At 40.9% G+C, this 25538-nt stretch overlaps 2 protein-coding genes across 2 annotated transcripts in view; one reads left to right on the forward strand and one right to left on the reverse strand.

Annotated features, from left to right (window-relative positions):
• Nucleotides 1-6330, reverse strand: part of BPHL (biphenyl hydrolase like) — a 467045-nt gene extending 460715 nt beyond the window's left edge. Inside the window, exon 1 of the mRNA XM_069103593.1 lies at nucleotides 6323-6330. The gene's annotated coding sequence lies outside the window, so the exon portion shown is untranslated. The remainder of the gene's footprint in view (nucleotides 1-6322) is intronic.
• On the forward strand, nucleotides 1647-25316 carry IRF4 (interferon regulatory factor 4). Its single transcript, XM_069103590.1, has 9 exons — nucleotides 1647-1734; nucleotides 3793-4114; nucleotides 5472-5658; nucleotides 7138-7226; nucleotides 8065-8206; nucleotides 11450-11557; nucleotides 14229-14582; nucleotides 19828-19940; nucleotides 21521-25316. Exons 2-9 carry the CDS (start codon nucleotides 3875-3877, stop codon nucleotides 21662-21664), a joined length of 1377 nt encoding a protein of 458 aa, XP_068959691.1. The 5' UTR covers nucleotides 1647-1734; nucleotides 3793-3874; the 3' UTR covers nucleotides 21665-25316.
• Nucleotides 25317-25538: the final 222 nt, after the last annotated feature.

Consider the following 25538-nt stretch of genomic DNA (forward strand, 5'->3'; position numbering starts at 1 on the left):
ATGTGTGAGGGAAATGATGAAACTGACTAAACCTGTGCAGAGAGGACACGTGTATGAAAGGCTGAAACCCTCTAAGAATGATTTTTGTTCCAAGTCCTCTTCTTCCTCCACCTCTGTCACTTTATCAGCAGTTTAATAAAAAGGATTAACTGATTTTAAAAGGATGGGGACCAGAATCCAAATTACTGTAGGGATTTTTTTTTTGAACAAAGATGTTATTTCCAAATCCTTGGAAAATTTTGTGATTTTAATTTTATTTTTTATTTTTCTACCAGGAAGCAGAGTTTTTATGAGATGAAAACTGATTTTCAAGTGGGAATTGAAGTCTGGGGACAACAGAATACTTAGATAATTTATTCTCCTTCACTATCTTTGTAATTTAGACTGAGAGGGACAGTTTGATGTATCCAAATACCCTCAATCCATCTTAATCATAGACACAATAGGGCATGGACATTTGACTTAATGTATCTACTGTATGAGAGGCAAACTCAAACAGTGGACAGATGGATGGCTTTGTGGAAGACCTGAGATGAAATCCTGCCTCCGATTCTTCCTGGCCATGTGACCCTCACTAGGGCAAGTCACTAAAAAGTTTCGGTAGCCCAGGCAACTGTCCAAGAATAAGTTACAAAGCAATTGCCAGCGTGTATCAGTGAAAGGAGTTTCCACAGGGATGAAATCATAGGTCCAAACCAAATAAACAAAAAAAAAAGTATGTATTATGTTTCTCTCTTTCTCTCTCTCTCCCTCTTTCCCCTCTCACTCACACACACACACAGAGGACTACACTACTGATAGAAAATAGTATCAATTTAAACTTAAAGGTTTTTTTGGATTACGCTGCTTCATTTCACAAATAGGTTTCTTGGTGTCACTTAGGAGCTGCTGTTATCGCTGCTGGTATCATCATCATCATCATCATCAATCTTCTTCTTCTTCGTCCTCCTCCTCCTCCTTCTTCCTTCTTCTTTTCATCTTAATGGTACCATCCAGGACTTCTACAGCAAATCCTGGGCACAGTGGTTAACTCTTCCCTCCTTTTATTCTTAGGGCTCCAACGCTAAATTGTTAAGCGCTCCACCAGTGGGGTGGGCAAGGGAAAAGAGGCAGATACTGTAGCGTCCACTGCCAGACATAAACTCTCCCAGGCTTCTGTAGACAGTTCCCTTGAGGTCCAAGGAGTTTTCTCGGCTGCTAGGAAGGCTAAGGTGTCTAGGGCGCAGGGCTCAGTCTTTCCCCTGCAAGCGTTATACGAATTCGCGTCTCTCTTTTCTCTCCTCCTCCCACTCTCCTCCTTCCCTTCTTTCTCCTCCTCCTTCTCCCCCATCTCTCCTTTTTCTTTTCCTCTCCTTCTCGCTTCCTCTCTACACTTCACAATTTGTGCTTCCGCACAAAAAGGAGCCAATTTAGTCACTACAGTGCTTTCCAGATCGCACATGTCTTCCCGCCCGGTCCCGGTTATTAAAATAGCAGAAATTCAAGTAACAGAGCCTTGATCCCCGCCCTGGGAAACCGCGCCCCCTTCCCGCCTCCCTCCCAGTCTCCGCCCTCAGCCCACTCCTCCCTACGCCAGCCGTCCTGACCCCCTTCCCGCCCCCTCCTGTCCCCGCCCCAAGCAGGGCTTTCACGATTCATATAAAGTTCCTCTTTTCCCCCCGTCAGGGTTGTAGTTTCACCACTTTTAGCTTTGAGACCCAACACTAGCCCTCTCTTCGGAGGTTGGGGACAGAGGTAAGAGCTGCTGGTCCCGGGAGCCTCTGCCAAGGTGGGAGGGAAGTACTAGCCAAGGGGGTCTAAGAAAGCTTGAGTGAAAAAGAGGGGGTATCCCTGGGAGTCTCGACTAGGAGGAAGTGAGCAGGGCTACCCCGAAATTCGCAAGTGCTTTTTCAGGACTGAATAGGTCACATGCAGGTGATGGTTACCACTGAACCTCTGTCGCTTTAAACTGTTGCTGGAAGAGAACTCTGTAGAGTCCCTGCATTCTGAGTGAGGGAGAAATCCACGTGTGTGTATGGGAGAAGAGAGGTGAGGAGAGGAGAGGAGGGGAGAGGAAAAGAGAGGAGAGGAAAGGAAAGGAGAGGAGAGGAAAAGAGAGGAGAGGAAAGGAAAGGAGAGGAAAAGAGAGGAGAGGAAAGGAAAGGAGAGGAGAGGAAAGGAGAGGAAAGGAAAGAGAAAAAAGGAAGAGGAGAGGAGAGGGAAAGAGAGAGAGAGAGAGGGGAGGAGAGGAAAGGAAAGGAGAGGAGAGGAGAGGAGAGGAAAGGATGGAAAGGAGGAGAGAGAGAGAGAGAGAGAGAGAGAGAGAGAATCACTACAGTTTTTCCTAGCAGCGGGGCCAGGGATAGAAGGAAACAAGCGTCTCCTATTTGGCAGGCACATTGCTAAGCGTTTTACAAATATTATTTTGGGATGCTGTATGACTGACATCACGAGGATAGTTGAAATCTGTAGGCTGCCAGAGGCTGTAGGCTGTATTTTCCCGCGGGGAAATACACAGTGTCCCCAGAGTCTTGGTGCAATGTTAAGCTTTAAACTAAGACTTTGGGAAGACCCTGTATAAGTCCCCTTGCGCTCCTCTGGGCACTTTGCTAAAGCTTCACGTGGTGGCTTCCAAAGAGAGGAGGAGGCGGAGGGCAGGGGGCGGGAATGTGGGGAAACACATAGTAGCAGCTATTGGTGAGAACTCGATAGTTTAATTCCTGAGAAAAGGAGAAAAAAAAAGGGACAGAATTTGAATTGAGCTGCGGAGAATCTCTGAGCTGCCTTTTCTGGCGCCGCTCTCCGATAGTGGGGCTCTCACGTTGCTAGCTCGGGATCAGAAGTCTGGGAGCCCTTTAGACAGCTGCTGTGACTTCACTTGAGACGGGGGGTGGACTTAGATACAACTCTTGAATTGATGCTGCACCTTCATCCTTTCTTTTCTTTTCTCCGGGGGACAGGGACCAAGGTGGGGTCTGGAAACCTTGTGGATCCCTTGTAAAGTCACCTCAGCTCTTGGCACTACTTTCATATCCCACCAGTTCCTCTTCTTCTATCTCTTCCTCCCAATCAAATATCTCTAGTCTCGGGGCCCTAATCTTTTCCCTGTAGTACCGTAGGCACGTTCATCTTGGAAGGATGGAGAGTTAACTGTGGGGTAAGGAGAGCGTGAGTGTAGAGGCAGAAGGCATCTCTAAAAGTAGGGTTAACTTTTTGCCTGGAGACAGTGAGGTCAGGGTCGAGGAGAGTTTCCTTTAGCCCCCATAGCTAGGCGTGCGGGGGGAACGGCTCCCACAAGACTTATTCCCAACTGAATTGATGTAGCAAATAAAAAGTCCCCACGCTCACGTGAGAGGGCATATCAGGTTTGGGGAGTCGTGCAAAGTGTAAATAAAAGTGTAAAGGGAGAGTATTGGGTGTGTTGGGACTGTCTAGGAAGGTCATAAACTGGTAAGAAGATGATGCCTTCCAGATGAGGGAATACGGGCCTCTCATGAGGGAATTGGGGAAGAGAGAGGAGCTAGCAAGTAGAACTTAAAGGAAGCTGATCTAGAATCCCTAGGAATACGCACGCAAGACTTGTCCTGAAGGTGCCTGGAGGCCAGTAGTGTGCAGAAGAGCGTAGTACATACAGTCTCAATTGAGAGAGTTGGGAGTCCTTAATAAACCAGAAGCCTCCTTGCTCTCTTGACTGCGGGGTTAACGGGAGGGAGCAAGACTGGGGCTGAGGAGGCTTTTTTGGTGCCTTTGAGCTCCCAGTACCTGTAGCGACTGAAGGCGCTGGGCTCCTGCGCCCTTATCTCCCCTCTGTAGTTTGGGGCCAGGACATTGCGAGAGGCGCAGAGGCAGCAGCGGCGGCCTCGACAGCGGCACCAGCGGACCCGGCGCGCGGGGCATGAACTTGGAGGGAGGCGGTGGCGGCAGCGGCGGCGGCGGCGGCAGCAGTAGCGAGTGCGGGATGAGTTCTGTGAGTTGTGGAAACGGCAAACTCCGCCAATGGCTGATTGACCAAATTGACAGCGGCAAGTACCCAGGCCTCGTGTGGGAGAATGAGGAGAAGAGCATCTTCCGCATCCCCTGGAAACACGCCGGCAAGCAGGACTACAACCGTGAGGAGGATGCTGCCCTCTTCAAGGTCATTAACGCTTGGGGAGCGAGGAGGAGAGCTGAAAGGGAGGGGGGAGGACCTTTGAGCTCCTGACTTGGAGAAATGCCTTGTCCGCAGGTGAGGGAGGAAGAGGAGAGAGGAGAGGAGGGAAGCTTGCTTTCACACCCATCCCAGGTCTTGCAAATAACCCTCCCCCAGTTACTGTTTGCACTAGCAGGCAGAGGAGGCAGGGGCGGTGGTTGGGGTTGTGGGGCTGTTAGGGGAGGACCCGGGAAATGGGTAGATGTCTGTGGGATCGGAACCCTTAGGTACAGTCCCGGTGGAGACCACATAAGAAAACGAAAAGCTGGTAGCTTTCTGAGGTGTTTGCACAAATGAGGGGCCAAGTCACAAGCCCCGAGAGTGCTAGGTGAGCAATATCTAGAAAGTAGTGCTGCTGGCCCAGACAGGGAGATCTCCTTCCCTAGGCAGAGGGAGCTGAAGGGCTTAGGTTTAGGACACAAGACTCTTTTTGTCCCTCTGCTTCTGTACCTCTCTGTTTCTGCGGTGTCTGTATCTCTAGTTGGATCTTTCTATCCCTGTATCCCTGTGTATGTCTCTCACTCTGCAGACAAAATTTGTTCCATTCTAGAGCAGCTTTTACGCTGATCTAATGAGAAAGTATTCTTGCCACATGTAACATTACAAAAGCAAAGGAGAGAGTCTTCTTAGATTTCAGGTTCCTGAGATTCACAGTTCTTCAGAATGCATTCCTTATAATGACTATCCTTCTCTTCCTGTTTACTTCTCTCCCCCCTCCAAACACCCCCTTCCCCCCCCTCCCATAGTTAACCCTACCTTAGGGATGCCTTCCGCCTCTACACTCACCCTCTCCTTACCCCATAGTTAACGTTGGATTTTCAGTCAGATGATCCTCCTGGGAAACCTAGTTCTTACTACCTGTGTGACGCTGTGCAAATCACTTCTGACTTTATGTACCCTCCTATGGGGAGGGAAATGAAGCCTCAGTTTCCTTATCTGGAGGGGATAATCTTTGAGGCCTCATCCAGATATAAATCTCTGATTCTAAGATAATGAAGCTGATTATTTGAGTAGATAACCACAGCCTTGGCAAAATCCCCAAGCCCTTCGAGCTTCATTCCTCCAATTTCGAGTCATTTTGACATGGTGACTGAATATCCAGTCTATCAGTCAACCTTTTACTCAGACCTTTTCTCTTGAGCTCAACAATGATATTTCTCAAAGGAAATAGTGTGCAGAAATACTACATAATTGTGATTTTGTTGGTAAAGCATGATTTTATTTGTAAATTAATTTCTTTGTGCAGTTTTTTTAATGACCAGCATTTTAACTTTACATTTCCCTTCTTAACTTTTCCTCCCAGGCTTGGGCACTCTTTAAAGGGAAGTTCAGGGAAGGTATTGACAAACCAGACCCTCCAACTTGGAAGACAAGGTTGCGTTGTGCCCTCAACAAAAGTAATGACTTTGAAGAGTTGGTCGATAGAAGCCAGTTGGATATTTCAGATCCATACAAAGTTTACAGAATTGTTCCTGAAGGGGCCAAAAAAGGTAGAGAATTTCCTTGCTGTTATTTTAAAAATCAAATCTCATTTTCTTGCCTTATAAGTTAACAGTGGAAAAACATTCAGTGCTTCAATTCTATTTTGTCAAATTTTTTTTCTGTGTTCATACAAACTACTTCAACTTTCAACTATGAGTTGAAAACTCATAAAGGTTCAACCACATTCTTTGAGGCACTGATTTGAGTTTTCTATAGTATTCTTGTGTGTGAACTTCTCAGATTCTAACTTACCCTCCTAAACACTCCCCCCAAGTCTTCCCCCTTCCAAATTTCCCTATTATGAGGAAGGGCATCTCCATTCTCTATTGTCCCCCTCCTGCCTTCTCTAACCTGTTGCCAAGTTCTGTTGATTTTGCCTTCCTCACATCTTTCCTCTGCCTCCTCCTCTCTCTTGGCACTGCCACTACTGGTCCAGACCCTCATCACCTCATACAGTAGCCTTTTGGTTGATATCCCTGACTTGTCTCTGCCCACTTTGGTCCATCCTCCACTCAGCTGTCAAATTGATCTTCAAGTGCAAGACTGATTATTTCACCTTCCTAGTGACTCCCTATTGCATCAAGGATCAAATAGAAACATTCTATTTAGCATTCAAAACCCTTTATAATCTAGCCCCCTCTTACTTTTCCAGTCTTCTTAATCCTTATTCAGCCCCATGTACTCTGTGATCTAGTAACATTGACCTCCTTACTTATCCTCAAATAAAATATTCCATCTCCAAATTCCAGGTGTTTTCCCTGGTTGTCTTCCATGCCTAGAAACTCTCATGTCTGCCTACTGGCTTCCTTTAAGTCCTAGTTAGAAATCCCCCCTTCTATGTAAAGTCTTTCCTGATCCCTCTTAATGGTAGTGCTTTTCCTTTGTTGATTGTTTCCAGTACGTCTTATATATGTCTTGTTTGTATGTAATTGTCTGCATGATGTCTCCACCATTAGACTGTGAGTTCCTTAAAAGTAGGCAATATCTTTTACCTTTCTTTGTGCCCCAATGCTTAGCACAGTGCCTAGCACATAGTTGGCACTTAACAAAAGCTTGTTGACTGGCTGCCTGACATCACTCACTGAGAGGTATACTAACAGATCCCATGGCACTTCTTTGATCAATCAGTGAATTACTATAGTAATGTCATAGGCCACATTTCTGGCCACAGATACCCACTGGACATTGGGGACTTGGGTTATTCTCAAGAGCCTTTAGTGACTAACTACCACCCAAAGGGCTAAACTTTTTAAGTTTATTTGCTCTTATGAGTATCCTGCCCATCAATCGTTATAGGAATCATTTTCTCATTCAAAGTAAGACTTACAAATATTGCTGGCAAATATGTTGTTTGATATGCTTTCTGGACTGGATGTTTTCTGAGGTCCCTTTTCACTCTGAAAGAGTCATTCTGTATCCAAATTTATTTTAAGTTTTATTATTATTATTAATGGTGTACTATTTCCCCTTTACCTACATACAAATAGGAGCTAAACAATTGGGCTTGGAGGATCCCCAGATAATTATGAACCACTCTTTTGCAATGCCTGCTCCCTATCCATCACTACAAACTCAGGTAAGTTGATGAATCTTATGAGAGTAAGTCATAACAAAACAACTAGTAAATTCAATTTAAAAAAATCAAGCTCATTGTTTATATGGTAAAAGCAAGGGAAAAAAATCTAAATTTTTTTTCATTGAAAAAATTTTTAAATTTTCAAATGGTTTGTTGGTGCATCATTGGTTTAACCAATGGTGGATTTTATAATAATGTTATGTTTGATGGGAGTGGGAAAGGGAAAGAGACAGAAACAAACTGAAACAGACAGAAATTGAGATAGAGGGAGGGAGGGAAAGAGAGAGAGCAGAGAGAAAGAGACATACAAAGAGAGAAAGATAAAAAAGAGAGGGATAAGGAAAGATGAAGGAGTAGAATATCTTTTTTTCCCAATTGATTCTAAAATCTTCTGGGAAATAGACCTTTTGTTGAAATGTATAACTTGGGAAGAAGTGCTTTATCATGTGAAACCACAGGGCAGCTGATCCTAGCTGTTTTTTTCTAAAGTGAATTACAGCTCTGTTTGATTGAATCTGGTGGGTAAAGGGAGGTAGTTTTTTCCCTGTGGTATTTTTGGTGCCAGAGTTTAACCATATGATGAAGCTTTGCATAAATCAATATTTTGCCACAGTGCCTTGATTGTATTTTTAAATATTCTTTAACTTGTCAGTGAGATGAACAACTCATTCTAAACTTTTTTTTCCTGATGACAGAATCATTCTTGGCCACCGGCCAAATGAGTGAATTCCTAGGAAGTCAAGGAGTATACAAAGGGAAAATGTTCCCTCTCAATATGATGATCTGAGATGAATTCCCCAAAGCCCTTATTATATTTCTTCTTTTTTGATCTGAACAGGTTCCAAACTATATGATGCCCCATGACCGTAATTGGAGAGATTTTGTTCCAGAGCAGCCTCACCCAGAAATCCCCTATCAATGTGCAACTGTCCCTTTTGGACCTCGAAGTCACCATTGGCAGGGACCTTCTTGTGAGAATGGTAAGAATTCCAGGCCTGGTTTCCTTTATGCACAGTTTGTGCTTTTGTCCCACTGATACTGAACTCACTGATAATGAGACTACAGTTAAAAAAAAAATCACAGCTAACCTAGTGTTGTCTATCAGTGAAAGAGCTTCCCCTTTCTGAGAACACTAGAAAGAAAGACTGCCATGAGCAAATGCAGAGGCAAGACTGCAAGAGCAAATGCAATTTGCTGGACTAATGAGTATCTCTATACCCCTTACCTATTAACTGGACTATCCTTCATCTCTTCCCTTGTCTTTACTGAGGATAAAACAAAAGACTATTGATTGTATTAAGATTATGGTATAATCAAGTGATGCTGAATCTTAACCCAAAGAGAAGCCATCACGTGTCTGATGTAATAGATTTCTTACATTATAAATTTTATTACCAGCCCTATGATGTGGGCCAAGAACTTTATCATCCTTTCCCATCTACGGATTCATGAGATGATGAGGAAGTGCCAAATAGTTTTACCCTCAGTGGAGAGAATGCTTGACTTAGAATCGGAAAGACTCCTCTTCCTGAGTTCAAATCCAACCTTAGACATTTCCTAGCTGTGTGACCTTGGGAAAATCACTTCACTCTGTTTGTTTCAGTTTCTTCATCTATAAAATGAGCTGGAGAAGCAAATGGCAAACTATTCCAGTATCTTTGCCAAGAAAATCCCAAATGGGGTCATGAAGAGTTGGACATGATCAACAACATTTTCCTTATTTTAAAAATATGAATTATAGCACCTATCAAAAGGCAATACATTGAAGTGGATAGAGGGCTGGACTTGGAAAGCCAAGAAGCCCTGAGTTAAAGTCTCGACTCTGACATTAATAAGTTGTGTGACTGGGAAAGTCCTATACTTAGCAATATCTTAGGAAACTCTCTAAGAATATTAGTTATAGATGACTTGATGATATGTATCACAAGGGTTCCCTATAATGATGAAATTACAAGTGTGGATCAAAAAATAGCAGCTGTCCCCTCTATCCTACCTTTGATTCAATTTACTGTTCACATTACTGTCTCTGTTGTGACCTGAGTCTTTGAAAAAGATGGATGGATAGAACCATAGCGTTTTAGAGTTGAAAGGAAACTTCAAGGTCATATGGTCCAAACCCCTTATTTTAATAATGGGGAGACTGAAGTCAAGACAGGAGAGATGACTTGTCTGAGGTGACAGACTGAGGTGGCTCAGCTAGGATTTACGTTCCTGACTTCTAATCCAACTCATTGTTCTTTCCACTACACCTCATTATCTAGATAGGAAATATCCTTGATACTTAAGTGGATTTATAATCTCATCAGTTTGAAGTTTCCTCTAACTCCATGGTCATCCCAGAAGTTTGCCACAGGCTGTCCACTTTATTGAAACGTTTATAAAATGCATCTATAATGGAAGAACTTAACCATTTTTTGTGTTGGACTCCTGATGAAAGATAAGAGCCCCTTCTCAAAGTAATGCTTTTAAATGCATAAAAATATATGTGATCATAAAGAAAATCAATTATATTGAAGTATAGTTACCTATAGAGGTACAGTATAACTATATATAGAAATATATATAGATGCTACATAGAAATAGGTTTATAATTTTAAATTTAAATACATTAAAAATCCAAACAAATAAGTTCAGTGGATCCGAACCATGTTGAGAACCCCTGATTTATAAGATCATAAAAATAATTTATGTAATGAAAAAATAAGAGATACACAGTACTATTAAGTTCCAGAGGGGTTTGATTACATTTAGATTAGACCAGGCCATAACCCTTAAGAGGATTCCCCCAGATATTGAAATGAAATTTCACAGGAGATATTTGGCTCAACATAGCAAAAGCAGCATAAACATGGCATGGCATATAGGAAATTGTTAATATAGTATTACAGAGACTAGTTAGTATAATATACTAGAGAATGCTAGGACTTTTAAAAACCTGTTCTTTGGGTAGAAATACTGAGAGATTACTCAATTTGCTTCTTTTGCATTTGGGGGGCCACTTACTATTTTTTTAAAGCAATTGGGGTTAAGTAACTTGCTCAAGGTTACATGGCCAGTTATTTCTGGGTGTGGTGCTAAGTATCTGAGCCCAGATTTGATCCCCAGGTCATCCCGACACTGGAGTCGGTTCTCTTACTTGCTGTGCTACCTGACCGCCCCTCACTTACTCCTTTTTAACCAGCATATATTACATTCTGTGTATATTCCTTTAACCAACAAGTTGACCAGTGTTTTTTTGAGCATCTATTATGTGCCTGGCACCATGTTAGACACTAGGGATGCAAAGACAAAGAATTTAACAATCTTTAGTCCCAAAGAGCATTTAAAATATATTAATTATATTATTAATAAATATATATTAAATATATGAACAAATATATTATTATTTGATATATGTTTTATATCTTATATCCATAACATAGTGTGTTCATTTATTCATTCATTTCCAAGGAAATCGTCTTACCATATTCTTCCCATTTTTGAGATGAATAAACTAAGATTAGAACACCATTCCTAGGCCCCAGGTCTGTGTGCAATAGCGCTGGAGCTATTAGACTGATAACCATAAGTATTAACTATGAGACTGTGGTTATAAATCCAGAATGTCCCAAAAGTCTCAGAGAAGTTTAAAACCTTAATAATTTAAAACTGTGCTAAGACTTTTGGGACACACTGTATATAAGGAGAGGGAATGACAGACGAATCTCTGAAGGAAAAATAAGATGAAGCAAGTAGAAAGGAATGTCCATTGGAGAGTTTTTCTTTATTAAAAGAGACCAGGGTTGTTCTCCGTCTCGCTCGGTTGCTCCAAACTCATCAAAAGCAGGTTTAAAATAAAAGGTAAACTAAATATTTGAAAAGTTCCCACTCAGTTTTGCTCACATCAGAAAGTTCAAAGAAAGTGTAGAAAATTCTTTGGTTCCAAGACCTACAAGGCAGGACCTTGGGCTCCTCAGCTTCTTCTCTCTGTTCCTCAGTTTCCCACAGCCTAAGATTTCAACCAGCCACTTATCTCAGAGCTAATGTGGGATACAGTTAGCTTCTGGCTTCTTGGGTTCTTGTACTGTAAGGTCCACCATAATGGGCTCTGTTTAAGGCCTCCAGCTTTATTTCCCAGCTTTATTTTGTGGATTTGTTGGAATAGCAATGCTGCTTCACAAATATGCTATCTCTTGTTGACTTTGTCAGTTAAGAGATTATTTGGTTTTTGTCCGTAAATACAGGTTGCCAGGTGACAGGCACCTTTTATGCTTGTGCCCCACCTGAGTCACAGACTCCTGGAATACCCATTGAGCCAAGCATAAGATCTGCTGAAGCCCTGGCCCTCTCAGGTGAGTTTGATGTTCTGTCTGTCTATCTGTTGGTGCAAGCCACAGAGAGAATGTGGAGTCTTACATTTGTGGACTAATTAGTGAGCAGACTTGAAGCTCTCTGAAAAAGAGGATTAATCAATCAATCAACAACCATTTATTAGAAGCCAGATGCCATGCTAAATGCTGGAGATACAAAAAGAGGCAGAAAACAGTCCCTGACATCAATCTAACAATCCAACAGGGAGACAGCATGCAAACAGAGATATAAAAAGCAAGCTATATACAAGATAAATAGGAAATAATTAAGAGAGGGAAAGCACTAGAATTAAAAAGAGTTGGGGAAGGCTTACAGTAAAAGATGAGATTTTAGTTCCTTTAAGTAAAGGAAGCCAGGGAGCATAGAAATTCATCACTAATATGGTGCCTTCAGGAAACAGTGACTTGTTAACAGCAGGAAAAGTACAGGATAGGGCAGCTAGTCCTTATCTCTTTCCTCTTTTCCTGTACATGTGTACACATGTACATATGTATATATGTATATAATATGTACACATGTTCATGCTAAAAACTAAACTTGGACTATTGGAAGGAAACAATAAAAACCCCACAATTTTATTAAATTAATTCCTTAGAATCATCTTTCTTTCTAGTCTTCTTTCAGTGACCATTGTTTGAATTGAGGTCTCTTAATTTTATTGCTGTGGACTGCCTTGTCAATAAGTAAAAGGAGCTAACAGTTGTAAATCGTTTTGCAAACCTTAAAATACTACGTAAATGTTAGCTATTCTTGTTAGTAATAAGAATGATGTTCACAAGTTTCACTTTTGATGATATAATATTTAATAAATACATATTGAGTGTCCATTATACCAGGATTCAGTCTTAGTAGATGTTACCATAGAGTTTTATTTCTGAGCAAGGGCTGACAATAAATGTTTGTTGACTGGTTGTCTAATAAGCAAATATAGGTTACAACTTTCATTGCAACAATTATCTTTGCGTAACAATTGAATTTCTGGACCCCAGTTTCCTTTATTTTAAGGAATATTTGCGCAGCATAATTGTGGGCTGACCAAAGAAGTTAGATAGCTTCCTTGAATTGCATTGTGAGATCAGTATTAACCTTTGGTATTACTCACCTTGAAACTACCCCCATTTTAAGACTGATGTTAGAGACTGCTATATTGGTGGTTGGGGGGGAGGGGCTGGGCAAGTTTATTTTTCACAGTGGCTTTTGGATACTTGATTTTCATTGATTACGGTATCAGAGCTAAAACTGAAAAGACATTTGCCTTTGGTCTTCTAAGAAGTCACAATGACTGAGAATGCCTTTTGAGAGGAGGTGTCTTAGGTCTGTAAGAATTGTGTATGAGAGCATCTGTGTTTTTAGAACTTTCATACTCTTTTCGTGGGCACCCCAGTCTGCGTGGGTGCTAGAGGAGAAGGAAATAAACAGCTATTTATGTCAGTGTGACCTTGTGATAACTGACGTCACTCAATGAAATGAAACCTGCCCCAAGAGTCACCTCCAAAAGGCAACACCTCCTCTTTGTCAGTAGATACTTTGCCTGAGTCCTTGGTGTTGGAGTCTTTCTGCACAAACGCACTGAGTGGCAAGCTGAGCCTGTTCTCTGGATGGGAGGAAAATAGAAGGTTTTGTGGGTGTCATCTTTGGGAGTCTTCCTTGTTAAGACTGATTTGTGACTTTTGATCCAATTCATTGAAAAAAATGTTTACCTTCCCCACTTAAATATGCATGGCCACTGAATAGATAGTACTGTCCAGAGTCTTTGCTTAAGGTTTTAAAGTACTCTAACTACTAGGGTAACTTCTTCCCCCTCATCTGTAAATGCTATTTAGGATCTTTCCTAAATAGGTAAAATGAATACATTTGCATATCTCACCCTCTAAAATATTAGAACACACAGTCTTAAGGACTGTTGTCAAACATTAATGGACAGTTAGAAAGGATTTTAATTAAATTTGCTTAACTGTTGCCTTCAAGAAACATGTTCTTTTTCATTACTGGTTAGGTTGCAAAGAATTTGTGGGTATATGATATTTCCTTTCTTTTTGACAAAATATCATTTTAAAAAATCTTCCCTTCCCTTGTTCCCTCCTCTTCCTTTCCTTTCCCTTTTTCCCTTTTCCTTTCCCTTCCCCTCTCTTCCTATCCTTCCCTTCCCCTCCTCTCCCCTCTCATTCATTCCCTTTTTCTTTCCTTTCACTTATTTTCACTTTTATCCAATGATTCCCATAAGAATGCTTGCCTATCACCCTGTCTAGAATAAGATGTGGTACTTTTAGGCCCCCAATTCATGCCTAATCCCATCTTTCCATGGAGCCTGCCCTCAGATGCTGTATCACCCAAAGCTGAAGCAAGAATAAAGCATCAGTGGTCAGAGTACCAGAGACTGGGAAACACCATTCTTTTCATTGGTTGCAGCTGACTGTAGAGCCTCTCTTTTCTCAAGTTTAGAATTAACTCTCGTGTGAAAATAAATTCTTGATAATTAGTATAAGATTTGGCATTTTAGAAATATCAGCCCCACCATCAGCAATATGAAAACAAATTAAGTATCATTTAAGCAAGTTAAAAATCTTTCTGTGTGATGTCTGATAGGATGAGCATAGAGTTTTCTTCTCTTTTCTTCTTTTGTTGCTGACTGTGACACAAATCTGTTTTCAGATTGCCGGCTGCACATCTCTTTGTATTATCGTGAGATACTGGTGAAGGAGATAACCACCTCAAGCCCAGAAGGCTGTAGGATATCTCATGGCCAGACCTATGATGCCAGTACCCTGGATCAGGTTCTCTTCCCTTATCCAGAGGATAATGTCCAGAGGAAAAACATAGAAAAATTGCTGAGCCATTTGGAGAGGGGAGTCATTCTCTGGATGGCACCTGATGGGCTGTATGCTAAGAGACTTTGTCAAAGCAGGATCTACTGGGATGGACCTTTGGCTTTATGCAGTGACCGTCCTAACAAACTGGAAAGGGATCAGACCTGCAAACTTTTTGACACACAACAGTTTTTATCAGGTAATACACATTCTTCTCTGGATGTCCATCAGCACAGCCAGGAGGGAGGTGGCAAGAAGAATGACTAGCTCATCTACACATAGTCCAGAGGCCTTTCTTATGCCAATTGTCCACCTCACCAAGGTTCATCCAGGTTTTCTGGCTCATCTACTGTAACCGTTGTCCCACTAAACAGTCTTGTACTCTGAGTTAGTATGGGTGAGGGGACATAGAAATCCAAATGAAATGCTTGATAGGATGGCCTTTTACATTCTGGTTTTCAACAAATAGTATCCCATGAATAGAAATTTAGGTGTTTTAGCAATATGTTCTCTGAGAGCATATGTAATAATGTCTCAGACCTTTAAATTTCCTAGAAAAATTGTAAAGGTTAGAGTTAGAAGTATGTTATTAATAATGCAAGCTCAGATGTGGCACCTTTATGCAACTGCCTTTTGGCATATGGAAACTTGAAATGGGTCTATTGCATTTGACTAAAGAGGGAAATTATTAAGCGTTATTGCTCTGAGTTATTTTTGTGATGCTTACATTTAGATGGCATGTGTTGATTATAATGGGCTGCTTTTGCAATACACCTTTTGTTATGTGTCTTTGTTAGATTTGTCCTATGATAATTTTGACAATAACAACTGGTTCAATCTTTTGATGGAATTAATAGTAAGGAATTAATTTTGTGGTCTGGGGTTGCCACTTTTAGAGAGGAGAGGGACTGAGTAGTAGCTGACCATAGCCTCTGTCCTGTCCTTCGCTCAGCCTTTAATTCCATGAATTATTCATTACTGACTTCTGGCAGCCCCTGCCCACAAGTTCTCTGTCTTTCCATGTGTCCTGTGACCCTAGAGGTTCTTCTCACTGACGTAGAAGGTTAGGTGGATGCCAACAATGCCAGGTTGAGGTGGTCTAGGCCCTTGTAGAGTCTCTTAAATCATATCCTCTCTCCTGGAAAAGTTACTATTTTGGTTCAGATCATTTTAGTTTATACTCTTATTTGAAATGAAAAAGTACATAGGTCAAGATAAGGACCGAACCTGTGATTTCAGATTTAGGGACCTCCTGGGAGAGGACACTTCCTTCATCAGTATTGGTTGACACCTTATCTCCAGCTTATAGTCTTCAGGGGATTGAAAAGTTAAGATTTGCTCAGGATCAGATAGCCAGGATTTGTCAGAGACACCACTAAAATCTAGCTCTTTCTGGTGTCAAGACCAGTTCTCTATTTATCCATCATTTCCATGCTGCCTCTGGTATGCATAAAATAACCATATTACAGCTCCTGGAAACATTTGTAAAATATTCTTATAAAATTCACAGATTATTGTCTGCACTCACATTTTAAGCAGATGGAATCGGGGTTGGGGGAAACATGGCCTATATCTGGACCTATGGTTTGCTGACCCAGGTACCTAGTAAGTCTACCAGGGAGTGACTTAAACAAGAGGGAGGTGAGGACTTTTCTCTGAGGAAGTAAAATGGTAAGGGTACTTAATGGGGCCTCGGTGGATGGAGTACAGTCAAGAAAGACTGGAATTTGAATTCTGCTTCACACTCTTGCTAGCTGTGTGACCCTGGATAAGCAACTTACCCTCCCTGTGCCTCAGTCTTTACTCTGTAAGATATGGAGGTCAGACTCAATGGCTTTGAAAGTTCTCTCTGGCTGTAAATCTGTGGTTTTATAAAGTAAACCTGTTAGGTTCTTAGGGGCATCTTAGGCAATACCACAAGACTCTAGGCATAGACTTCAGTTGTTCTGTTGTGTTCAGTTGAGTGGATACCCCATGATACTGGAAGGGAAAGGGCATTAAGTCAAGGAAGCAGCTAAGCCCATGTTTGTGGACTCTGCCTGCACTGGATTCAGAGCATCAGGATGGTCCCTCTAAAGGTAGAAGCAGGTTAAGGGGAAAGGACACCAGAACTAGGGTCGGAGAGTCTGGAATTCAATCCAGGCCCTGCCTTGTCCTCTCTGTGGATCAAGGGGGAAAATCACTAATCTCTCTGGGCCTCAGTTTCTCATCTTTAAAAATGAGGGCATTAGACTGGGCAATCCTTCTGGATTCTTTCAGCTCTCAGGTTCTACAGACATGATGAGTGGGGCTGGAGATGGGCAGGAGCCAGAGAACACGGTGGATGGCGAGCTGGGCATGTCCAGGGCTGGGCTTACCACAGATACGAAGGCACTGGCTGCTTCGGGTGAGGGAAATGAAGGATGTCACACAAGTAGGGGCTTTTGGCTCAAGAATCCTAAGAAATTCGAGAAAATCACTTCTGTCTTCCTGAGTTCCCCTTGAAGTATTGCTATGCATTTCCTTCCTGTTTTGAGTCTCAGCTGCATGTTCTTAAGCCATAGTCACTCTATACCTGAAAGACAGGCATATTCAAGCAGTGGCCAAGGGATTGCTTCAGGGCCTGAATGGTCCAGTCCTGTCCTTAGATTGCTCCTCTCACACGCCCAGAAGTTATTATTTAAGCCAATCACCAGAATTTTTAGCTTTGACCCAGTTGTGATTTGTTTATACCTGTAATACTTCCCTCTCAGGGCTGTTATGAGAATCAAAGGAGATCACAGGGAATAGAACCTAGATTTGATATTGGAAGGGAGGGAGCTTAGAGACAACCTAGTCTGCCCTTTCCCGCCTCTCAAGCCCTTCATTTCCAAGATGAGGAAACTGAGGTCTAGGGAGAATGAAGAGTCTTGTCCAAGGTCATACAGGGAATAAGTATCAGAGGCAAGATTTGAATCTAGGTCCTTTGACTCCTGAACCAGTGAATGAACTTTTCATTATCTAGAAAGTGCTTTGTTAATCTTAGAGTGCTATATAAATATCGATCATTACTATTATTTGTTGTTGTTCAGTCATTTCATTCATGTCTGACTCTTCATGACCTCATTTGGAGTTTTCTTGGCAAAGATACTGGAATCAATTACCATTTCCTTCTTCAGTTCATTTTATAGATGAGGAAATTGAGGCAAGCAGGGTTAAGTGACTTGCCCAGGGTCACACAGCTAGAAAATGTCTGAGGCCAGATTGGAATTCAGGAAGATGAGAATTTCTGACTTCAGGCCCAGTACTCTATCCAATATGCTACATAGCTTCTCCTCCTCCTTCTTCTTCCTCTTCCTCTTCCTTTCCTTCTCCTCTTTCTCCTTCTCCTCCTCCTCTTCCTTTTCCTTCTTCTCTTCCTCCTCCTCCTCCATTCTCTTCCTCTATCCTCCTCCTCCATCATCATCATCTTTTTCCTCCTCTTCTTCTTCCTTTTCTTATCACTATTAAATTATCATTATTATTTCTTCTGCAGTTGAAGAGGGTGATGGAAACTTTTGATCATGTCGATGCTGATGGAGGAGAAGGATAGAGAAAGACAGAGGGACAGTCCCCCCCCCCCCCTCCCCTGCCCTGGAAACAGGAACCAGGAACATCTAGCTGATAAAAGGGCATCATCAGGGCTGTTGTGCCGTTTAAAACTACTGTGTCAAATAGATTTGGAGACCTGAGATGTTATCCTCTCCTTAATGAACTGAAACAGCCCAAGACAGGAATGTTATCTTGAACATCAACAAAGGGAAGATGGGCTGATGTAACAGACTGAGCATTTCTCTGTTCAGCAAGGCTCCAGTTACAATGATAAGGATTCAGCTGTGGATCTGGACTATGCTCTGTCTCCAGGCCTACCCTTGTGCTTGGCAGCAATAATCAATGGCTGATTGATTACATATGTTGTTCCATCCCTCCTCACCCTTCTGCTTCAGCAGGTGCCTGAAAATACAGTTCAGCCTGAAATCTTTTAGGCATATGTAGTACTTACTAAAAGCTGTCTAAAATGTATAGCATGAATACACCCCAAACTGAATGTCGTCTATAACTCACATTATTTCTTCAAGTTGGACCTTCATTTTTTTTTTAAAGAAATCTCATTTTATATGGAGTCTAAAATGATCTAGACTAAAATGATAATCAGGGACAGCTAGGTGGTGCAATGGATAGAGCGCCAGGCCTGGAGACAGGAAGATGCATCTTTGTGAGTTCAAATCTATCCTCAGAAATCACTAGCTGGGTGACCCTGGGCAAATCACTTAACCTTGTTTGCCTCAGTTTCCTCTTCTGTAAAATGAACTGGAGAAGGAGATGGTGAACCTCTCCAGTATCTTTGCCAAGAAAACCCCAAAAGGGATCATGAAGAGTCAGACATGATTGAACAACAAATATGGTATTCATTTTAGGTCATAGGCTACTGGGGACCAAAGAAATAATCTACTGGAGGATTGGGAAGACTTAAATGAACAATCCGTAAAGCAGATCCATGCTTTTGGCCTCAAAGGGGAATGGGATCTTAGAAGGTCACCATGCTGTCTCCAGATTATACAAGTGAGGAAGCTGGTGCCCAGAGAATGAGGTGATTTACCCAGAAGCACACACTGAGTTAGTAGTAGTGCTGGAATGAATACCTGGGTCTTCTGCCTTCCAATTCGTGTGCTTTCTTTTGCATCCACCATACTACTTCCCAGACAATGAAGTCTTCCCTCTACTTTGGCTTGCCTTGGTTTGGCCATAGAGTGAAACCCTGTGATTTATTTGAAAGTAGGAATGGCATTGGAATGCCACAGAAGTGACGTGGTGGGTGGAGGGGAAAAAAGCTCAGGAAACATTGCTTTAAAATTTGATTTCTTTTTTCCCACGGAAAATAAAATACTTTAAAATCTTTTGTAGTTAAGTAACTGTTCTCAAACTATGCTGACCTTTTTATGTTACATTGCCTTTTGTTCTCTTCCTTTTCACTTTCTCCTTTTTGTCTTTCATTTTCTTTACTTCTCTTCCTTCTGTCCCTTGTTCCTTCTTCCTTCTCTCCCTTCCTCCTTTTACCCATTCATCTTAGCAGGTTCACCGTTAGGCATCTCTTTTTTTTTTTTTTTTCACCCCCTCTCTCTTTATGCAAGGGGTATTTACCTTTCCTGGGATCTGTGAACTTAAAATTTCTTTTTTGATAATTTTTTTCAATATAACTGATTTCCTTTGTACTTCTGTGTATTTTGTTTTATGCATTTAAAAACATTCTGAGAAAAGGGGTCCATAGGCTTCACCAGTCTGTCAGAGGGGTGCATAACACAAGCAGTGCTGTCATACTACCATATGCTTTATGGACACATGGCTTGTCTTCTAGAGCAACATCACTATTAAACACTTGCTGCATGCCTTGGAAAATTACAGTGCATGGCGAGGATTTTCTGAATGTCCTTTTTTTTAATCTCCAGAGTTGCAAGCCTTTGCTCATCATGGTCGCCCTCTACCAAGATTCCAGGTAATTTTGTGCTTTGGAGAGGAATTTCCAGATCCCCAGAGGCAAAGGAAGCTTATCACAGCCCAAGTAAGTATTCACTGACTGAATTTTTATGGCATTAGGAAAAGGGAGTGACTGTTGTTTTAAAATTTTGGTTCTAAGTAAAGAATGAACCATATTAACTTGGGTAAATAAAATGCAGAGAAAGAGGGAGAGACAGACAGACAGAAAGAGGCAGAGACAAAGACAGAGAGAAAGATAGAGATAGAGAGACAGAGATATACAGAGAGAGAGAGAGAGAGACAGACAAAGATGGGAAGAGGAAATACAGTGCGATAAACTACACTTCAAGGGACTTAATTTCTGTTCTTCACCATTATATTGTTTCATCACATGATCTTGAGGCAGGGTACCACAGGGTACCTCAGTTGTCCCCATCGGTTTAAAAAAAAAAGAGTATTCTTATTATATGAAAGCATACTAGGAGTTGACAATCTGTATTGTTTTTTGAAATTTTCTATTTTCACTTTGAAAAAATAGTCTAGATGAGATTTCTCAATTAGCTGTTTTCCATATTAGGTCCTAAACCTAGAGTGAATATTGGAGGTCATTTAATCTGACCCCCTCATTTTTAAAGGGGTTTTTAACCTGGGGTCCATGAAATTGCTAAAAAAAATTTTTTGGATACATTTATATCGATATAATTGGTTTTGTTTGTAGTCCTATGCTTTTTATTTTGTGCTTTAAAAAACATCATTCTGAGAGTAAGAAAAGATGGGTTTCATTAGACTTTTAAAGGGGTCTGTGACATAGACTGTGTGAAGAACCCCTGTTTTATATATAGGAGGAAACAGGTTCAGAGGAATGAAAACAGACAGAAAAAGAGCAGAGATAAAATTTGGACTTAGGTTCACTGATTGAGTCAGTGGACCCCATGGTCTCTAAAAGGATAAATTCTGTAGGTCCCCTTCATCTAGGGAACTTGCAATTTTCTCGGCTAGAAGATTTTCTAACTTGTCTATCTGTATGAGGGAGGGGGGTGATTGGGAATTATTCAAATCAGAATGAGCTCCATATCTTCAACAACTTGAGGTTTTTGTCCTCACAACAAATGAAACAAATGTGGGAAGTTTTAGTTTATTGGACCAGGGTCTTTAAGATGATTGCCCCAGTCCTCAATTTCATCTTATTGGGATATAGGTACAGTTCCAGTGGCTAGTAAATTTCAAGTTGCAGGTGAGTCTGTAGTTTAGAATCATAAACTAGACATGTAAAAAGAAAATTGGAAGGAACCTTAGACCTCATTTAGACATCTTATAATAGGAGGCACAGAGAGAATTACTTTGCTCAGGAACACATCTAGACAGTGGCAAGGCCCAGGCTAGAACCCTGGCCTTCTTGGTTCTAGTCTAATACACTTTAAGTCTCAAGAAAGAAGATCATCAGTAGATTCTGATTAGTATCTAATATGAAATAAATATCTGGATGAATAATGGGTAAAAAGTCAATTATTTGGGTGCTTCCCAAAGTCTGTATATTTTGGTCTTGGGTGGTTGTAGACTCAGATTTGCAGTTAATAGTGAGAATATTTGTAATCTGATTAAGAATGAAGTGAATTTCATGAAGCATGATCGTTGACTTGTTTTTTTTTTTAATTTATCATCCAGGTTGAGCCATTACTAGCCAAACAGCTCTATTACTTCGCTCAGCAAAATAGTGGACATTTTCTGAGGGGCTTTGATTTACAAGAACACATTACCCGGCCAGAGGATTATCATCGACCGATTCGACATTCCTCCATCCAAGAATGAAAATGCTGAAAATTTTTAAAATTGTATCATGACGAATGACTTGAGAAGAATAGCTGTGAAATTTTTTTTTCTTTTCTTGAGCAAGGCAGGGAACAATTCAGGAGAAATCTCAGCTGGATTATGTACAATGATAAGATATGTTAAACTGAAAAATGAACTTGTTCCAAAAGGACTCCTAGCAGTGAAAGATCTGGCTTGTCCATTGAGTTATTCTGGTCTTACAAGGATTCTGCTGTCACTGGGAATAACTGTGAAAAACAACCAAATAGTATGTTTACATTTACTTAAATGTTATATTTGATTTGATAATGGCTGTTTCTTATTGAAGATGGAAAATACTGCCTTTTCAAGACTGAAATTTAACTAGGGTAATATGGCTCGAGCTAGGGCAGCCAAATGGTGCAGTGGATAGAGGACCTGTGTTCAAATCTGACCTCAGACACTTACTAGCTGTGTGACCTTGGGCAAGTCACTTAACCCTCTTTGCCTTAGTTCCTCATCTGTAAAATGAGCTGTAGAAGAAAATGGCAAATCACTCTAGTGTCTTTGCCAAGAAAACTCCAAATGAGGTCATGAAGAGTTGGACACAACTTAAATGACTGAGCAACAACAAAATAGCAAAAGCTATTTATATGTTCTGAGTCTCAGGGAAGAGAAATCTATTCATGAAGTTACTATATCCATATATTAACATATTAATTAGCTCACATGGAAATTATAGCTCTTGCAGAAAAGTTTTTGGCCAGAAGGGAATTATTTTTGGGTATAGACCAGCTCAGGAATGGCTCTTTCCATGAGGAGCATGGGTTTCATTCCCATAAACCGCCCTTTCCCCTCTTCTGATACCCTCTAGTATTGTAAATCATGCTATAAACTGAGATCCTTACCTTGGGCAGCTCCCACCTCCCCCCACCCCTAGCTAGAAGGAGAATAGTAATGGTGGTTAAGATAGGTGTATATACTTTCAGTGTTGTGTGGTGAATAAATGGAAATGTGTGTGTATGTGTGTGTTTGTGTGTGTATGTGTGTGTGCAATTTATAAATAGATGTTCAGCTTTTCCTCTCTTTATGCTTTGAAAACTGTTTTAGTACATTCTTTAAGAAGCAGTTCAATTGCTAAAGATTTTTGAAACCCGTGACATTTTCCCTCTTGTTTTGCTCGGTTTGTTTGGCTATTAGTCAGTTACCCATGGTTACACTAAAGAGGAGGAGCATGTGGTAACTTGTATTATGAAAATTGATGACAGCATTGAACTTATTGCAAACTCTGGGTTGTTTTTGCTTATGTCTGGATGTCATATCCTTCCTTATACCAATAATTCTTGAACAGAGGTTTGGATTTGCTGTGCTTTGTCCAATGTGTAGATCAGGAAATGTATTCAGAAAGAAAACTAGTTCCTTAAATAATTCTTACAAATTGTTTCATTTAGGAAAAGTGGAATGTGTATTTCCCAGTTCAAAACATGCCGAAGGGAGCATGGTACATTTCTAGTCCTGGCTACCCCATTTACTCTGTGTGTGACCTTGGGCAAGTTACCTCACTTCTCCAGGTCTTATTTTCCTTATCTGTAAAATGAAGGATGTTGACCCACTTCATCGTCAAGGTCCCTCCCAAGTTCCAGATCCTTTGACTTATGCTTTCCTATGTCCCTATATAAATAATTTTTTTGGTAGATGCAAACATTGACTTGACAGTATTCCACCAACAAGTAAGTGTCTTAGGGGTGTGGAGGTCTTTGTTTTAATGAATTGTAGCAATTTATACATCTTATAGATGTACAGTATTGTGGGATATATTATCCTATTTGTGAAGAGGAAAACTGGTCCACTGGATGCTTTTATTTTCTATTATTTGTAAGACAAAGGAAGATTCATAATCACTCTTGAGTTAAGGTCTCTGTTACCAGGGTCTGGTATGTATTTTCTTCAAGGTAGAATGCTCAGACACAAGTCAATCCTTTGAAGGTGCTCATAGCATCTCTTTCAGTATTAAGACTTGTATAGAATTCCCATTTCATTTAATTTTGAAGTCAGATACTTGATTTCAATAAATGAAGTGATGTCAGTATGAGGATTTTAAACCATTTTAGGAGTCTATACTTTCACCAGAATACTGCTTTTGGAGCGATGTCAGATTTTCTGGGAGATGTTCATTGGCTGCAAATCACTTCCTCTTTGTAACCTTGCTCATATTTATCAATATGATTTTTGGAAGGAATGGAGGCTGGTATATGGCTCAAAGGGCTAAGTGAGGATTAAATGATCACTCAAAGCATCAAGATCCTGAAGGACACAACACACGTCATTTGTTCACCTTTCCATTAGTAAACCAGGATCAGTAACCCAGAATGGTAGCAGAACCAGTCAGTGGCCATATAGCTACTGACCAAAAATATTACAGGAAGGAAACAAGAATTTTTAAAGCATCCACAGTGTGCCAGACACTGTGCCAAGTGCTTCACAAACATTATCCCATTTGATCTTAACAGCAACTCTGAGGAATAGGTGCTGCTATTATCCTCATTTTACAGATGAAGGAATTGTGGCAGGCAAAGTTTAAGTGACTTGCCCAAGGTCACACAACTAGTAAGTGTCTGACATTGGATTTGAACTCAGGTCTTCCTGACTCCAGGATCAGCTGTCTATCCGCTGTACCACAAAGCTGCTCTTGCTTCAGGACAGTGGAACAGCTTGTTAGGCTGAAAGGTGACAAAAGAGAGAGACAGAGAGACAGAGACAAAAGAGAGAGACAGAGACAGACAGAGAGATAGAGAGACAGAGATGCTTTGGCCCTCCAAGGGGGTAATTAATTGCTCCCAGATTTTCTTGTAGAATTTCATGTGATAGTAACCTTTACCAGCTGTTGGACAAAAGGCAATATTTTCTGACATATTGCCGACAGGTCAGCTGAGGGAAGTTGGAATTACCTCCCTGCCTTTGGAATTATTGCCTCGAAAAAGGAGAGCTGGACCAGAATGGAAAGAGAATGATCCAATGGGAAAATAGTGAAGTCAGGTGATTGGAAGGAACAACATGCCACAATATATGAGAAGCCTGAAGCCTGTGTTCAGAATAGTCTGTCTTTGAGACCCAGTTTGGGTCTGTTGGGTTTCTGTTACATGTCACTCTGTGAATTGCCAAGTCATTAATAAGGGCTTCTTTAACATTCTGTGTTAGTTCTCCAGCAAACTAGATGTACAGTTTTACTAGTAAGGGGCCCTGGCACAGCTATTTGCTTTAGTAAAAGATCTTTATCTTTCCTGTTCTTAGGCAGAAATATAGAGTAAAACATTATGAAGTTATGGAGGACTAAAATAATAGGATGACAAGGGGTTATAAGGAAGTAGAAAGGACCAGTGCTAATGAGTGAAAGTCTCCGCATTCTATCCCATCCTCCGTAACTATACCTTTGAGTTAACAAGGCAAGTGCCAGAAAGTAGTCAAAGAAAAGACTTTTTAGTATGCTGATATTTCTGAAACTATTGTTCATGTGATCACCAATGTGGACAAGCTCTTCATTTTCTGACAAGTATCTTTGTATGTAGTTGTATCATGAATTTTGTTATAAATCGACCAGAAAGGGTAGCATTTGTAATATGTAATAATCTCCTATTGTTTTAAATAGTTAATTGTCAATAAAGTAATTTTTACAGATTGATGAATTGCTCTTTTTTTCTTAAACAACAAAAAAATAGAGTCAGCGACATTATCTTGATAACTTTAGAAATACTTCCTACTTCTGTTCCATCCCTTTTGAGAGCAACTTGCTGCTTTGGCTGTCTACTTCCTTCCTGACTGTATGTGCCCTTGAAATCAAACCTTGAAGTGTTCAGCCAGCCTGCAGAAATCTTTGAGGAAGGACAAGTTCTGGGGG

The sequence above is a fragment of the Petaurus breviceps genome, unplaced genomic scaffold (genome assembly GCF_028583685.1).
Source record: "Petaurus breviceps papuanus isolate PSGF00001 unplaced genomic scaffold, PetGlider_PUasm1.0 582, whole genome shotgun sequence".
NCBI classification, from domain to species: domain Eukaryota; kingdom Metazoa; phylum Chordata; class Mammalia; order Diprotodontia; family Petauridae; genus Petaurus; species Petaurus breviceps.